At 42.3% G+C, this 18,498-nt stretch overlaps 1 protein-coding gene across 1 annotated transcript; it reads right to left on the reverse strand.

The window, feature by feature from the left end:
- Positions 1-6,709: 6,709 nt before the first annotated feature.
- On the reverse strand, positions 6,710-11,485 carry foxa1 (forkhead box A1). The gene is made up of 2 exons (XM_037071724.1): positions 11,397-11,485; positions 6,710-8,094 (listed from the first exon to the last, which is right to left on the reverse strand). Exons 1-2 carry the CDS (start codon positions 11,460-11,462, stop codon positions 6,946-6,948), a joined length of 1,215 nt encoding a protein of 404 aa, XP_036927619.1. The 5' UTR covers positions 11,463-11,485; the 3' UTR covers positions 6,710-6,945.
- Positions 11,486-18,498: the final 7,013 nt, after the last annotated feature.

Raw genomic sequence — 18,498 nt, forward strand, 5'->3', positions numbered from 1 at the left:
AATATACAGTATTGATCAGTATTGATGATCTCGTAACACTGGTGAAGACCAGACCACCTTGAGTGTCACACAACATGAACATTTACACAAAGTTCCTCATGAAGAAATTTATGTTGTTGAAGTTTTTGACAAAATGTTTTTAAAATCTTTAAAAGTTTCAGGGATAAATGTTTTATATTTATAAACATAGTATTTGTATGTAGTATTTAATAGTATTTGTATGTAATGTTTATACATTTGTAGTATTTTAGTATTATATAGTTTCTGTGATCAGAGTAAAACGTCTCATTGTTTATTATATTTCTGGAGGTTATCAATGATGACACACACACACACACACTCACAGTACAAACACACACACACAGTACAAACACACACACACACACACACACACACAGCTCTCTAATAAACTTCCTATCATTTAAATTGAACCCCCCTCGTCCTCTCTCTCTCTCCTCTTTGATCGCCCCCCTCCTCTTTTCTTCTTCTGTGGTGCTCGGGGGATTTCTTTGCTCTTTTGGTTGCTCGAGCACAATAATGTTATTGGAGATAATTAATTCAATCCCCATCAAAGGGCTGAGTGGCCCCGGGGCCCCGCGGCTCACTGAAAGGCCAGAAGAAGAAAGAGGCCGCGCTCACTGCTTTGTGGGCCGCGTCTTCCTCCATACGGCGCGAGTCGAGAGAAAGGAGGCCAAGGGCTTTACTCAAATGATGCTGGGGGCCCCGGGGCCGCCGCCGCCACCGGAGGGACCCGGCGGCCCCGCTCCACCCGCCGGGACCATATGGCTCGTATTACAGCAGACTGGGTGGCACTGGGACCGGTCGGAGCCGTCGGACCTCAGATTCTTCAGCCTGACGGGACGACGACACTTTTTTAAGTGACAATAAAGAAAGATATATAAATAAATGAAATATTTTATTAAATTTGGTGCAGATTGTGTCTGTCAGTCGTGGAGGAAGTAATCAGATACTTCAGTGAAATAAAGTACTGGTACCGGTACCACAAGTCAACCTCCAGAGTCACAACGACGGGAGCAAAGGAGGAAGTCAGCTGGGGGAAAGAGACGAGCTGATCGACTCCTGATCACTGAGTATTGATCTGAAGATTAAAATATAAAATCTGATATTCTTTAACAGTTATTGATTAACTATTGATGAGTGTTCTGATGATTCTCAGGGAAGAAATTGTCTAAAAACTGAAGCGTTGATATTCAAAAGTCTCTGCAATCATTTAAAGTGACAAATGTGCTGATTATTGATCACAATAATCAATCAACCAGCAGCAATTTGATTAACAATGTTAAACTGTGTTTGAAGCAGCAGAAAGACTGAAGGTCTTCAAATGTATCTGACGGTTTCTGAAGGTCTCTGATAGTTTCTGAAGGTCTCTGACGGTTTCTGAAGGTCTCTGATAGTTTCTGAAGGTCTCTGACGGTTTCTGAAGGTCTCTGATAGTTTCTGAAGGTCTCTGACGGTTTCTGAAGGTCTCTGATAGTTTCTGAAGGTCTCTGATAGTTTCTGAAGGTCTCTGATAGTTTCTGAAGGTCTCTGACGGTTTCTGAAGGTCTCTGATAGTTTCTGAAGGTCTCTGATAGTTTCTGAAGGTCTCTGATAGTTTCTGAAGGTCTCTGACGGTTTCTGAAGGTCTCTGATAGTTTCTGAAGGTCTCTGATAGTTTCTGAAGGTCTCTGACGGTCTGCAGCTGATCTGGTCTCTACCAGATTCAGGTTTGGTTCTGACCAATTGTTATTTCTGTCTTCCTTCTGATTTTGAGATGAAACTGTTCAAACTGACTGCAGATTTTTCTTCATGTTGCCTGTCAGAGTTTTTGTTTCGGTCACAGTGATTCTTGTCTGATCTTTGTCTCCATCATGGACCCGGTCTGTCATGGACCCAGTCTGTGTCCCGTCTCTCTCCATTTCTGTCCCATTCATCTTTTTCATTTTTGTATAATTTCTCCTCTATAAATAGTAAAATATGTAAATTAATGTTTGTTTTCATGAGACAGGTGAGAGGATGTGTGCATGTGTGTGTGTGTGTGTGTGTGTGTGTGTGTGAGACATTTTGTTTTATATGAAAACAATTTTATTTTACATCTAAAGTAAATTCTTCAACATTTCATCTCTAATAGAAGCTGAAACTGGTTTTAATCAACAAAAAATCAGTGAAAATCTTTTTTCATTTATTTTTTCAGGCCCCCCCAGCTGTGACCCTCCAAAATAAAAGCGTGAGAGTGTTTGGTTAAATCATGAAGGTCAACGTCAGTAACACAGTAAGAAGCAGCCGACAAATTAAATGTCACACACACACACACACACACACACACACACACACACACACACACACACACACACACACACACACACACACTGTGAGCAGCAGCTGGTTGTTGTCTGACTGTCAGGTGTCAGTGAAGGCATCACTTTTTATCAATAATCTGTGTATCAGAAGAGAAGAGAGAGTATGTTTGATTGGCTGACAGCAGAATGACGTCATATTGTCATTATCACCTCCTAATTACTCCATAAAGACTTTAATCTCTAAGTCTTTAAACATCGAATAAATGAAAAGATCGAATTAATTTAAGCTTGTTTTTTTTATATGTTTTGTTTTGTTTTGTTTTGTTTTGTTTACATTCTGGAACCAAAATTCAGAAAATAAACAAACAGGATTAATTTGAGTTTCATGTTTTTATTTATTTTATTTGTTAGTTTCTATGAAACAAAATGTTTTTATTCTAAATGTTTGATGTGAAATCATCTAAATCCCCCTGATTATCAATTAAACGATAATGAATGTGTTTTATTATGACACACCTGATGTATAATAAATATTAATAAATCATTAGTGCCTCGGCCGCTCGGCTCCTGGTGTGGTCGGGGATCGTGTCGGCGGATAATTAGCGGATAATTAGAGAGAAAAAGCTGGAGATCAGAGTGAAATCTGTCGGGATGTGTTCAGGTTCACGGAGCGGCAGCGGAGGTTACAGCCCACACATCCGCTCTGAGGCCGCAGGAGGTGCTCCGTGTTCGGCTTGTTCAACAGCGTGTCGGGCCGCGGAGGACCGAGACAAGGACCGACACACAGCCCACACACAGCCGGGAGACAGACCAGGGCCGCCGGCCAGACAGAAGGCCGAGATCCGAGGAGCAGACAGAGCTCCAGGCAGGAGAAGAAGAAAAGCACTGAAAGAGAAAGAAGAAGAACGAAAGAAAGAAAGAAAGAGAAGAAGAAATAAATAGAGAAAAGGGGTGAAGAAAATAGATAAAGAGAAGAAGAAAAAATAAAGAAAGAGAAGAAGAAATAAATGGAGAAAAAGAAGAAGAAAATAGAGAACAGGAAGAGGAAAACAGAGAGAGAAGAGAGGAAGAAATAGAAGAAAACAAGAAGAAAATAGAGAAATAGAAGAAAGAAAGAAAGAAAGAAAGAAAAACAGAATGAGAAGAAGAAGAAAAAAGAAAGAAAGAGAAGAAGAAAAAACAGAACAAGAAGAAGAAAAAGAAAGAAAGAATGAAAGAAAGAGAATAAGAAAATACAGAAAGTGAAGATGAAATGAATAGAGAACAGGAAGAAGAAAATAGAGAAAGAGAGAAGAAGAAGAAAAAACAGAGAAGAATGAATGAACTAAAGAAAGAAAGAAACAAAGAAAGAGAAGATAAAAATACAGAATGAGAAGAAGACGAAATAAATGGAGAAAGAGAAGAAGAAACACAGAGAATCAGAGATCAATAGTAAATTAAATCCAAATAAAAACTACACAATAACAAGGCTGAATAAACAGTAAACAACAGCAACAACACACAGGAGGAGAAGAAGAAACAGAAGAAGAAAAACAATCAATAAACATCAAAACAACAAACAAAGAAGAAAGTATCGAGCCAAACTCTTTCTGTAACGTTTGTAAATGATTTCATTAAAACACAAAACAAAAAGATTCTAGTTTTCTTTGAAAGAGAAAACATTTAATCATTTTTATTGATTATGTCTTAATTTATGAATGACTGAAATAATGTGGAAATCTTGTATCTCCCGTCATATTAAAATAAATGTATTGACATGATGAAGAGGAGCTGGATCAGATCAATCAGATCAATAAGATCAGTCAGATCAATCATGTCATAGACAACAGACTAGAGACACACAATTCTTCGTCGGTCGTCGGTTGAACTGAACTCGTGAAATCTAAACATTTGCTGATCATTGATTATTAATCATGTTCTAGGTTGTTCTTCATTACAGTTTGACAGGAACTATTAATAGAACATAAAAAAGATCAATAATTAACTTTAAGAACTCTTACAATCATCTGAGAAGCCGTAGATGAAAAGCTGATGGACATGTTTGAGTCTGCTCGTCAGTAAAGGTTGTTTGAATATAAACTGAGTAGATACGTTCTTATTAATGTTTCATCTGTTGATCAATCACTTATTGAGCATTATGAATATGATAAAGTGTTGAGCTGATCACAATCAATAATAATCAATTAACAATGCATCAATAATGTTTCACATTTTATTGAAAATGACAGAATAATTTAAGAACATGAAGAAGAAGAAGAACATGCAGCACAGTCGAAAGCTCACAAAACAAACACGGGGGGGTCCGTATCAATAATCTATCCTTCAACACACCTTAACTCCTCGCCTCCTCCCTCACCTCCTCCCTCAAGGGAACTCAAGGAGTTCAGCGCTCTATCAAACATTTTATCCACAGAAGAAGAAGAAGATGACCTCCTGCTTCATTCATGCACATGGTAATAATCAATAATCAATAATCAGTGATGGACAGTTTCAATACACAGATGCATCAACAGGAACAGGAAGTGGTATCTCCTTTTACACACAGAGTGAGAGTCACCAAACAAAGATCCTCTAGAATCAATTATTGATCAACTCGTTAATCTTTTCTTTTTTCCTTAATACATTTGAATCAATCACAACCGATTGATAAACGAGACTTCTGTGAATGATTGATGATCAAAAAACACAAAGATTTCTGCCCTGAGTTTCATCTGTAGGCGTCGTTGCCGACTCAAACTGAAAACGTCCTGATCTGGATCATCTGCAACTCTGGGTCCTCTCACAGCAGCACCACTACATCATGTAGTACTACATGTAGTACTACATGTAGTACATGTAGTACTACATGTAGTACTACATGTAGTTCATGTACGACAGTACGCCAGTACCACACACAAACACGTTGAGCAGAAAAGTTTCCTGAGAATCAAAAATCAAAAACTATATGAATTGATGACTTTCAGTGACACACGGAGGGGAGCTGCTCATGAATCTGCCCCGATACAGACGACATCAGATGACAGGAGACAGGCGGGTGTTTTGAGTGAAGTGACCCTTTAACTCTTGGCTCTCTGATCTGGTTTCTCACTCTGAGGGTCGCGACCCCTCCGGAGGTCAGCCGGGACGCAGACGAGATCGTGGGAGAAACAAACTCAGAGCCTCATATTTCTGATCAAATTGTCATGATTAATCTGTCGCCATGACAACCACAAGCCATATCACCAGGTGACCTTTGACCTTTAAATCCTCTCAGCCCGCCGCTTATTTTTCTTTGATGAATTTGTTTGTTTGTTTTTCAGTGAACAGTCACGTGATGTCGTCAACAGAGTCTGTAAAATGAAAAGTTTAATTTATTTAGAATTAATTCTCTCATGTCTTTTTAGCATTATTGATATTTTAAAGTTATTTTGAAAGTGTTTTACAGTTTGAGCTCGTTGTGATGAAATACATCCATTATGTCTTCAGTTTTTAACCCAAACAAACAAAATGTGAAATATTTAAATATAATCTGTTTTAATCACATCTTCATTATTTATGGAAATCTGTTCCAAAAATTCAGTTTACGATTCAACGTAAAGTTTGTTTTCTCTCATGTTGATGTGAATAAATTTACTCTGATTGAATTGATTCAATGTGTTTATTGTTATTGTTGTCGACTCTGTAACAAATCTGCTCATTTCATTTATTCACGTTGACTCAACTTTAAACGTGACACCGAAAATGAAATGTCATTAAAATATTAAAGTATAGTTTTGATAATTTTTTGAGACATGGTGACAAAATTGATCTCAGCAGGTGGATCAATGAATGCAGACGACAAACTATCAGAGAGCTGGTGGTGAAGGTTCATCCAGGTCCTGGTACCTCTAGGTGCTGTATTGTAGGCAACTGGACTTTGTTGGAGACGTTTCACGTCTCATCCAAGAGGCTTCTACAGTTCCTCAGAACTTGCCAAGAATACAGAACCTAGAATTATCAGAGAGCTGCATGTTCACATGAAACCGATGGAGTGTGAAGCTGAAACTGGTCCGAGATTAAACTCGCAGTTTTAAGATGGAAGAAAGGAAGAATGGAAGTTTTCTGACTCTGTATTCTGCTCAATGTCTCTGGAGTCAGAACATTCTGAAAACAGGAAACAAACCAGATTCACCGTCATCCTGCTGGTCCTGGACCCTGCCGGTCCTGGACCCTGCCGGTCCTGGACCCTGCTGGTCCTGGTTAGATGGACAGTTCAGCTTAAGGTTTCTGCCTGTTAAAGGCAGTTTTCTGTTGTATCTTTGTTCATGAATGCACTAGAGAGTCGATCCTAACCTGCTCACACTGGAACGTGTCATGAGACGACCTCTGTTGTGAATTGACACTATACAAATATGGATTGATTGATTGATTGGTTGATTAATTGATTGGACCATGGTGGTACTGATCTCATCAGGAATGTGTTGGAGGTTTTGATCTTTGCTTGTTTGCGACTCTGTGTGTGAGAGGGGATCACAGACCTGGATCAGTTTTAAGTGTTTCTGGCTCTCTGTGGGTCCTGGCTAGGTCACAGCGCAGTTCAGAGTCAATCTGGTTCATCACAGTCACACAGGAAGTCCAGGATGGCTGCATGCAGAAAGAGGAGTCCAAACAGGAAGTGCAGCAGGTACTACGAGGTGTTGAGGAGCGGTCTGGGGTACACCCCCTGGTAGTAGGAGGCCTCCAGAGACTCCATGGTCCTCCCCCCGAGGCTGGATGCCCCTCCAGCGCTGTAGGAGGAGTACTGCAGCGCCTCATACGCCTTCAGGTCCAGTTTGTGCTGCTGCTCAGAGGACGACATTAAGTTATTGATGGAGAATGGGTGGTTGAAGGAGTAGTGGGGGTCTCCTTTCAGGTGCAGCTGGGACTCATGTGCCATGGAGTGGGGGGGTAACGACAGAGAGGACAGGAGTTGGGAGCCAGACACCTTCAGGTCTGATGCCCCACCGACACCTCCCCGCAGGTCCAGACCAGGAGGTGAGGCCGCCTGGCTGGAGGACGGCAGGGAGGAGGAGTCCAGGAGTCCTGGAGGCTTGATGGCATCCCCTGAAGGAGACACTCCTCCCCCCTGCTCCTTCCTGCCGTCAGACTTCGGCGACATCTTCTTCTCGCACTTGAACCTCTTCTGGCGGCGCAGGTAGCAGCCGTTCTCGAACATGTTCCCGGAGTCTGGGTGCAAGGTCCAGTACGAGCCCTTCCCTGGTTTGTCTGGTGAGCGTGACACCTTGACGAAGCAGTCGTTGAATGACAGCGAATGCCGGATGGAGTTCTGCCAGCGCTGCTGGTTCTGCCGGTAGTATGGGAACAGGTCCATGATCCACTGATAGATCTCGCTCAGTGTCAGCATCTTGCTGGGCGCCTGCTGGATTGCCATGGTGATGAGCGAGATGTAGGAGTACGGCGGTTTGGCGTGCGGGTAGCTCCGTCTGAATGCCTTGTTGTCGCGGCTGCGGTTCAGCCCGCCACCGCCGTAAGCCATGCCGGGGCTCATGGTGGGACTCATGCCACCGTATGGGTTCAGACCCATCGAGGCCTGCTGGGCCGACACTGAGCTCATACTGGACGGGCTTAGAGCCCCACCCATTGTGGACACGCTCCCTCCCAGACTGGACATGGCCGCCTGAGCCGAGCTACCCATCCCTCCCACGGGGCCTGGGCTGAGACCAGTCCCACTATACGACATGTTGAAGGAGCCAGATGTGGTCCCACTGCTGGACATGTATCCCGTCATGGATCCAAGACCAGAACCCATCCCACCACCGGCCATTGGAGAGTACATCTGCAGAGAAACATAAACAGTTGTACCAGTACTAGTTACAACAAAACCAAAACCAGATGGAACGGACTAGAACCCATTCGACTGGTGGCCATCGGAGTGTAGATCTGCAGAGAGACCCGAACCAGACCAATTCAGAACCATTTAAACTGGGACCAAAACCAGAACAGAGATGTTTATTCTAGACCAGTATGAGCTGGTCAGACCCAATTAGACTAGAACCAGACAGACCAGTTAATCATTGACAGTTAGAGAGGATTCCAACCAGTTGGACCAGTACCAGTTTTACCTGGCCTGGTGTACTTGTACTGGTTCTGAAGGACTCTAACTGGTAACACTTGGTGGGACCAGAATTTAGACCAGACCAAAGACTGTTGGTCAAGATGATAAACAGTTAAAGCAGAGCCACAAAGACCAGTATCGGAACACTAAGACAAGAATAGACCAACTCTGTAAGAACAAGACCAGTTAGTTTTTTACTGGTTAGACTGGAATCCTGTTGGACCAGTAGGACCAGTTGGATCAAAAGGACCAGCATGACCAGAAGGACAAGTAGGATCTGAAGGACCAGTAGGACCAATATAGAAACAGATGAAGATATTTTGCAGATTATTTATTTGACAGATTTTGTAAATGTTTAATTTTCCTGCAGGTTCTGTTGGACCTGTGACCGCTTCACACTGTGATAAAAAGATCCAGTTGTTTTTTGTGGTTTTTGGTTTCTGGTTCTGACTTGGACCAGCAGCACATGGCTGATGGTAATGTGTCAAACTGATCAAGTCACTGTTCATTGATAAATGATCGATGGAATGATTTCCGTGGTTATGATTTGTGACTGAATCACTGACGATAAATTCAAACCTTCAGATCAACACGATCGTGGTTCAATATTCAGCCTCAGACTGTCAGCAGGTTTCATATTTGATTTGATTCAAGTGGAGCAACACTTGCACTGATTGTATCGATCAATTGATAGATTATCACGTTGAATCCCTGTCGATTGATCCTTAATCAGATCACAGATCATTTCATTTGAGACCAAACCTTTTAATTAGAAAGTGTTGATTTAAGACGGTATGAAGAGATTTCCTCCTTAAATAAGTAAATAACTTATTAACTTTGAAACAAACTAAATATGAACATAAATATTAATATAATATGATATAATTCATTCATGATTTTTCTCACTCTGAAAAAACTTGAATAATCAAAAGACTTTAATCAATGAATTACTCAGTGCCATTAATCAATCCATAATCGATCCTCTTTAATTCTATACCTCATTACATCATCATTAATTGATTAAGAAAAAAAACATATTCAGTTTCAGAGAGTGATCAATAATATTTCAGCTGCTTCAATGTGAATTAATTTTAAAGGACAAAAAAAACAGTTTAAATTTCACGATAATTAATTTAAAAATAATATAAATAAAAGAATAAATATCTGCTGACTCGAAAATTATTGATCAGTTACATTTTATTGAGACCGTTTAATGTTTTCATCCTTTGATCGGATCCATCAAACGCGCCGTCACTTCTTGCATCGATGGATTATAATTTATTGATAGTTTATGATTTATTGAAGTGATATATTCTATATTCACAGTCTTTAATACTTCCGGCTGCACAATAGTTATTTATTTATTAATGTGAGATCGATTAATCTTTAAATTGATCATATCAGTCAGACAGAAAATGTTTCTATCTGAAAATACTTTAATACTTAAAAATATAATTGAATCACATTATTTATCCATTTTATTAAAACACTTCCTGTGAAACTAAACGTGTTTAATTTATTTAACATTAAATCATTTTTTCATCTTTTAACTTTTTGTTTTTTGATCCGCGCGACCTGCTGCTGGATTCATAATTCAGCATTAAAACATTAAAAGTATAATTAAATATATAACTCTATAAATTATTTGTCACTTTGATAACAGAACAATAGATTCATATTTATTAAATCTGGTTGTTTGAGTTCAACCAGCTGCGGAGCCACGAGATGATTTTACATCCACTTTCATTTAAGATCAATAAAATTCAGCCGAGGTTTTGAACAATAACAACAATATTCACAGACACACACACACACACACACTGTGTTTCTATTATGTTATAGAGGTGGTGTGTGTGTGTGTGTGTGTGTGTGTGTGTGTGTGTGTGTGTGTGTGTGTGTGTGTGTGTGAGAGAGAGAGAACAGCGGCGGCATCTGAAATAATCCTATAATCATCATTATTATGAGCTCGTGACTCTGATCATCAGGTAATAATAAGCTGTTGATTATCGATAATGTAATTATCGGATCAATAACAAAAGTGATTAAAACGATCTGATTGTTTCAGTGAACTGATTTTGTCCGTCAGCCGTAAATTTTCGTTCAAGACTCCGTTTGAAAAAACACACAATTTAAAATGAAACCACGTCAGTAAGACACGAACGTGTCTCTCCTTAAAATAACAGTTTAAGGAGAGTTTCAAAAGTCCGAACTGGTTCCGGATCAATCTACACACCGAACGTCACAATATGTTATCAGTGATCGATTTTAAGATGTGATGAGTTCATGTTGTCTGTGTGCAAATGTTTCATCTGTTTATTTCGATTTTCTGTGTTGTTTTTGTGCAGTTCGGTCGAGTCTTCGCGCTGCTGCAGCTCTGCTTTGACCCGAGAACATCGAGCCCAGAACCGACGAGTCAAAACTAAACTGATTCAGTAAAACATATAATTTCTATATAATATAAATCTTCTTCATTTTTCAGCGTTAAAATGAAATGTTTCCTATAAACTCAAATAATCAGTCCTATTGTATTATTATTATTATTATTATTATTATTATTATTATTATTATTATTATTATTATTAATAATAATAATAATAGTACAGATATTGATCCCCAGCTTCTCCTCTCTTCTCGGCAGACACTTATCATTGATGCAACATTAAAAGAAACTGATCTATATGATCAATGAAACAGGAAAAGTTCAAATTTGAATCATTTTAAATAATCTGATCTTTCAATGATCAAAGGTTAGCCTTTCACTTTATTTTGAACTTTTGAGCGGAAGTGATGTTTAAATGGTTAGAATTTAATTTTATCTTCACTTTGTTGTTTTTATAAAGTTTTAAGCTTCACTTAATAAATTCAGAGAGGACAAAATGTTCGAGCCGCTCACATGCTCAACTTTTTACCGAAAACTTCTCCCTCTGATCTGGATCTAAGTGGACCTGGTCCGGACGGGTCTTCCCCGGCTTTCAGACAGTGACCGTGTAAAGCGGCGGTAAAGCGGGCGGACAGTGACCGACCTCCTCGCTGTAGTATCCGCTCCAGTCCGGAGCCTCGTGCCCTTCCATCTTCACCGCGCCCAGCATGACGGGAGCCCGCGGCCGGATCCTGCAGGTCCCGGTCCGGTCCTCCTGCTCCGGTCCCGATCTGCCTCTGTGTGTCCGGGTCCAGGTGAAAGCGTCCCGAGCAGAGCCGAGCCGATCCGGGCCAGGAGGAGCAGAAAGAGGCAGAGTGTTAGTGAGGAGGAGGAGGAGGAGGAGGTGATGATGACCTGCGACTCATGTGATCCTCCTCCTCCTCCTGGTGCTGGTCCAACCCCCTACACACACACACACACACACACACACACACACACACACACACACACACACACACACACACACACACACACACACACACACACACACACACACACACAGTCTCACACACACACACAGTCTCACACACACACACACACACACACACAGTCTCACACACACAGTCTCACACACACACACACACACACACACACACACACAGTCACACACATACACACACACACAAACACACACACACTTCAAACACAGGCCCTTTAAAACTGCAGACTCATCACATTATTAATGAGATAATCAATCAGACTGACATCATGTTCTTTCTGTGACGACTCAGAAACTTTCAGAAACATTCAGAAACTTTCAGAAACATTCAGAAACTGTTTTTACAGGACTAACTCCCGTCCCGGTGACCTCAGGACATTACAGTTTTTTTCAATATCTAAAACACAATTTTGGAAACTAGGCTGGTTTTATCAAAATATTGAACACAATTCACAAACCAAACAGCCTCAAAATACCTCAAATATCTGCAGAATGAAGCACTGAAACCCAAACTACACATAACACCATCAAAATCAAACTGTTGCACCAAGAGGCTCACACACATTTGTCTCACCAGCTACAGTTGCTTAACGAAAAGCACCGTCATCCTCAGGATGCTTTGCCACAATAGTTCAAACTGTAGAGAATTCTTCAGAATGTTCACATGCACAGACACACACACACACACACACACACACACACACGCGCGCTGCTGAAGCAACATATGCACAGTAGATATATTTACATTAGAGACGAGTTACAACACTCGGCACATTCACACACTGACGGCTCAGCAGCAGTCTGCGGTTCAGCGTCTTGCTCAAGGACACTTTGACATGTAGCTGGAGGGAGCCGGGATCTGAACCAGCGACCTTCAAATTACTACACGACCTTCTCTACCTCCTGAGCTACAGTTGCCCTGTTAGGAGTTAATTAGTGGATAAATTAATGAATTAATAATAATAATAATAATAATAATAATAATAATAAATGATGATTTTATCTGAAGGTTTTTAATTTCATCCTTTAAAGTGCTGAAAAGGACGAAATGAGCCGCAGACGGACGAGCAGCTCGCTCAGCGTCTCCTTACTGACCCACAGCAGTGTGAGGAGCAGGATGAGGAGCAGGGTGAGGAGCAGTGTGAGGAGCAGGTGAGGAGCAGGACGAGGAGCAGGTGAGGAGCAGTGTGAGGAGCAGGATGAGGAGCAGGACGAGGAGCAGGTGAGGAGCAGGACGAGGAGCAGGATGAGGAGCAGGTGAGGAGCAGGATGAGGAGCAGGACGAGGAGCAGGTGAGGAGCAGGACGAGGAGCAGGATGAGGAGCAGGTGAGGAGCAGGATGAGGAGCAGGATGAGGAGCAGGTGAGGAGCAGGACGAGGAGCAGGTGAGGAGCAGGACGAGGAGCAGGACGAGGAGCAGGACGAGGAGCAGGTGAGGAGCAGGTGAGGAGCAGGACGAGGAGCAGGACGAGGAGCAGGTGAGGAGCAGGATGAGGAGAAGGTGAGGAGCAGGACGAGGAGCAGGATGAGGAGCAGGTGAGGAGCAGGACGAGGAGCAGGTGAGGAGCAGGACGAGGAGCAGGTGAGGAGCAGTGTGAGGAGCAGGTGAGGAGCAGGACGAGGAGCAGGATGAGGAGCAGGTGAGGAGCAGTGTGAGGAGCAGGTGAGGAGCAGGTGAGGAGCAGGACGAGGAGCAGGTGAGGAGCAGTGTGAGGAGCAGGATGAGGAGCAGGATGAGGAGCAGGTGAGGAGCAGGATGAGGAGCAGGATGAGGAGCAGGACGAGGAGCAGGTGAGGAGCAGGATGAGGAGCAGGACGAGGAGCAGGATGAGGAGCAGGAAGTGAACCTGAACATTTACTTCCTGACGTCCGTCTTCAGACTGAAGGATCATGAAAAACAATCAGTGGGTTCAAAGTAGATTTAATGAGTTAACGAAGTGCTCAAACATGTGAAAGACACGTGACAGCAGTGGTTCTCAAAGTGCGGTCCGCGGACCCACAGGGTCCCTGAGGAGGATCCAGGCGGTCCACAGCAGCACCAACCTCATGTGTTATTTATTTTTTCTATAAATTTTTTAGCGTAACGAGAGAATGTGTTCCTGTTTGAGCAGGTAATCCTCCAGAAACACAGTAATCTATTACATCACACTGTGCTGATACTCACCAGGCCTGCTGGATCAATAACACGAGTCGACCTGAATGATCGAAAACACTTTAGTTCCACTGAGATTCTGTTAATGAATGAATCCATTTTAATAGTCATCATTCATTCATACATTTATAATGAGCTCACAAACATCAAAGCTCAGTTAGCTGTTTCCTGAGCTTTCAGCCGCTCCACATGGTTTTCATCATGAAGCTCCTTCCATCATTTCAATTCAAACCAGCAGATTTGTATTTCACCCATCAAAGATAATCATATATTTTTATAACATATTTATTATAGTTAACGTGTCCGCTAATCAGCAGCTCATTAATGGCCGGATGAATGTGATTTTATGATATTTGTTAAAGCGGTTAATCAGTTTATCTTCACACAGACCAATAACAATAATGTGAATCATCAAACATGAAGAGAAGAATCAGGATTAATGTTTTTTTATTAAAATATTAATTAAAGTATGTATGCAGTCTGAAGTTTAGTGACCCGGTGTGACTGATCCCGGGTCAGATTCTGCTCCGCTCTACTGGTTCCAGTCTTAAGGTTTAATGAGCCGAATGACGGATCGCTGCTCGCCATCATCACGCCGGATTAACTGGATCCTCTACGGGATTAAAGGACACTTACACCCAAACACAGACAGCAGGACTGAAGACAGCCAGTAGAATCACTTCATTTATTTATTACAGATGTTATAAATAAGACTCACATATTTAATGTTTGTGGGGGTTTTAATCTAACTTTATTCATATCGGCCTCATTAACAGACTGACAGAAGAGTTCTGCTCTGTGAACACACCTGAGAACCTGAGACCGTTTTGGAAGAAGACAGATGAAAACGTCCTCAGCTTTAAGAGCATTTTAAATAAAGTCATTAAAAAAATGTAAACAAACCAAAAAAAAGGTCGATTTCAGGTCAGTCCTCAAAAAGCCGACAGGAAACCCGGTTGAAAAGGTTTAAAGATGTTTTGGATCCAGACCTGACCTGAAACCAGTCAGGTGTGGACACACGTCCCTCACCTCAGAGCTCTGGATCTCTCAGACCAGTGATAAGCGTCCGAGAGGAGAGTTTTGGAACAGCTGGACCTGGACTGAGAGTAAGAGAAGAACTTCAGTGCAGATGTGGATCAGTGAGACTCTAACTTCAAACATCATAGCAGAGTCCAGAATCCACTTTTCACAGACTGGCAGTCTTGTTCAGTTGAACCTTTGAGCGTCAGAGTGGAGAACTGGTCCTTCTGGACCTGAGTCTGCCCTTGGACACTAAGTTCTGGAGGACTCACCTGGAGACAGAAAGTCGCTGTGAGTCTGAATCAACCTGATCCGCTGTGATTTATGTTTTTGTTTGTGTTTCAGGTCCATGAGACTGAGAGAGGAAGTAATCAGAGTTCTGTGCTGACGTCGGCTTCCTGTTTGTGGTCCAGGACTCGCAGATTCAGAGTTTCTGTGTGACTCAGACTGTAAATCCTGCAGCTGTCACACTAAAAGCTCTGCACTAATAATTATCCTGTTCGAGTCAGTCGGACTCACCTGTCACCTGCCCATGAACCCCACACACACACAGACTGACTGACTCCAGCAGGACTCACGCTGACAGGCAGGTACAGCCTGTTGCAAGACAGGCGGACCTGGAGGCGGACCTGGAATCTGGTGCACATCGTCATGAGGCCGGGTTCTCCAGACTGTCCGGGTCCAGTCCAGCCACAGAGCTAGCTTCTCCAGACCTGTGTGTGTGTGTGTGTGTGTGTTCCAGCCTGTTGTTAAAGTCATGATTTGTTTCTTCACTGAACTCTTGAACTCTGTTTTATCACACATCCACACACACACGCAGGAACACACACAGCTTCCTGTGCTGTCATCAGTCCTCAGGTGAGTTTACCTGAAGGTCAAATGCTGTTAAAGTGTCTCACCTGAACATGTGACCTCTGACCCCAGCACCCTGCAGTCAGTGACCACAGTCTGTCTGTCACCTCACCTGTCAATGATTCAGTCCTCAGGTGAACGCTGCTCCCTGCTGGTGTCACCTTGTAATTACAGTGAGTGATCGTCACATTGTAAATGTCATGTCATGTCATTGTCCCTTTCCATGGGGTTGCAGGGTGTTGCTGCTGGAGCCAATCCCAGCCTCGTCTCAGGGCGAGGGCAGGGTGCTCCCTGGATAGGTCGTCGCCAGCTCATCGCAGGGCCCTCACTGATGAGCACTGATGAGCAGTGCTGGGTTCAGTGTCTCGCTCAAGGACACTTCAGCCCTGCCCGGAGCTGGGATTTGAACCAGTGACTAGTCGACCTGCTCTACCCGCTGAGCTACAGCCCGACATTGTAAATGTTTTATTGTAAATGCTGTTGTAGTAAACTACATCCTGTAAAACGGGTTTAACCTTTTAAAGCCCCAAGCCAGTTTTCTAGGGTTAAGGTGATTCATGAAGTTTGATGTTTAGTTATTCATCTGAGCAGTGTTTGTGCCGTGTTTGGGTCACATAAACATGTTTTTTACACACTGTAGCCCAGCTTCTGCTGTTTAATTTGATATGAAATATGACTATATTCTTTCATAATTAGTGCAGTAGTGGCTCTGTGGTTGTTCTGCATGTCTTAAGGGTTAAAAACCCCAAGGTCCCCCAGTAGGGGGCCCCCCCAGTTTTACTGTCAGTATTTTCTGATTTATTGATTGATGAAAAGACACTTTGACTCCAACATGTCATTGACATGAAGCGAGAAGTTTCACTGAAAATGACACGTTAATGTTCAGATGATCATCATTTACATGTCTAAATATAAAATATCAGAAAACCATTCTGAGCTCAAATAAGATCCATCAATCAGCCAATCACAGCTCAGATCTGTCATCAGGAGAGGATCTGATTGGACATGAGACACTGTGCGAGTCAGATGACGTCATTGTTCAGGAACAAAGTTCACATGAAATCAAACAAAGGAACGAGTTTAATAGTGAAGAAGAGTCCAAATCCAGAAGAGATTAGTTATTGATCTCTGCTCTGATCAGTTCATGAACTCTTCATGTATTCTGTTCTCAGGAAAAACAAGCTTCCCACCACAGGACTACATTACCCACAGTCCACCTGTCAGCTCAGAGGCGGCTGAGTCCTGAGTTTCTTATGCCACCACTGGATGGAGCCAGAACCACAGAACCCCCTAGGCCTCATGTGGCCCTTTGAGAGAACTATTCTGGCCCTTTTAGACTAATTGGACACTGGACAAGCAACAAGTTGGACAAGCACAAAAATATGGAAGCGCTGAAGTTTTCATAGTTTCCTGGAGATGACGAGGAGACAAACTCTGTTTCTATAACAACAACATGAGAGACAGTTTAGAGCTTCAGGACAAAAAATGTATCATTGAATTAAAATGTTTGACCCCAGGAATCAAACTGACAACCTGCTGAACTACAGAGGATACCGAGCTTCACCGTGACACAATAAACAAAGTAAATAAATAGTTCTTTGTTTTAACACAGTTAAAGATATTCCGGTGTAAATTTAATCCATGGTCTAACACACCTTGACAGCGAGTATGACCCCCCCCCGAGAGATAAAGTTTGCAGACCGCTAGCTTACGTAGTTTCAGCATCCTCAGAAACGCATCTTGTCTTTTCTGACAGTCGGCAATGATATCAAATGTTTGATGTCTTGAAATATGTGCTGGGACCCTGTTTGTAATGTTGCTGAAGTTTGGTGCTGTTCTGAGCATTATTTGTGGCTTTTTGATGGTGATTTATACTTGGACCCATTTACTGCAGTGTATTGTTGTTGTGCGGTTGTTTCTGAGGATGCTAAAACTACGTAAGCTAGCGGTCCGCAAACTTTATCCCTCGAGGGGGGGTCGTACTCGGTGTCAAGGTGTGTTAGACCATGGATCAAACTTACACCGGAATATCCCTTTAAAGTCCAAACTCTTCAGGTCGGACATCAGGAATATACAAATTTGACCCTTGGCCTGTTGTAGTCCCACCACTTTTATTTTTAAGGTGAGTGGTCCACAGGAAGCTGCCAGAGTCATAACTTTAAACATGTCAAAGTTTCATGAACCAGAACAAAGATACATACGAGACAAACTACAAGGTAAAGTACTGGGACTCTTCTGGTGCTGACTCCGCCTCCACTGACACTACAGAATGAGACTGGTGCTGTTTCAACCAGAACTTTCAACTTGACTGTAAAAAACATTGTAAATGACAAGAACAAACAAGAAGCTGCTTCTGAGTCATAACAAACACACAAAGTAATCTGATTACACTGGAACAATCACATAATCATCATGGTCCCACCTGAGCTGTCTGTGACATCATCAGCGAGTTCACCTTCACACAGCTGACAGGAGGTCAGTTAATGAGATGGAGCACAAATCCTCCCATCTGATCACACTAAAGCTTGTCTCATAAACATTATTGATCCATCAGCCCTGCAGATTATAGATCATCATCGTCATCATCATCATCTGGTTCACTGATTATGACATTTCATCATCAAGAGTTTGTCACAACCATCAGAGCTGAAGATGATGAACTAGGACAGAAAATAAAAATAAGAACTACAAACTACCACTCCCAGGATGCATTTCACTAAGAAACAGCCAATCGGAGCTCCT

Source organism: Acanthopagrus latus, chromosome 16, assembly GCF_904848185.1.
Source record: "Acanthopagrus latus isolate v.2019 chromosome 16, fAcaLat1.1, whole genome shotgun sequence".
Taxonomy (NCBI): Eukaryota; Metazoa; Chordata; class Actinopteri; order Spariformes; family Sparidae; genus Acanthopagrus; species Acanthopagrus latus.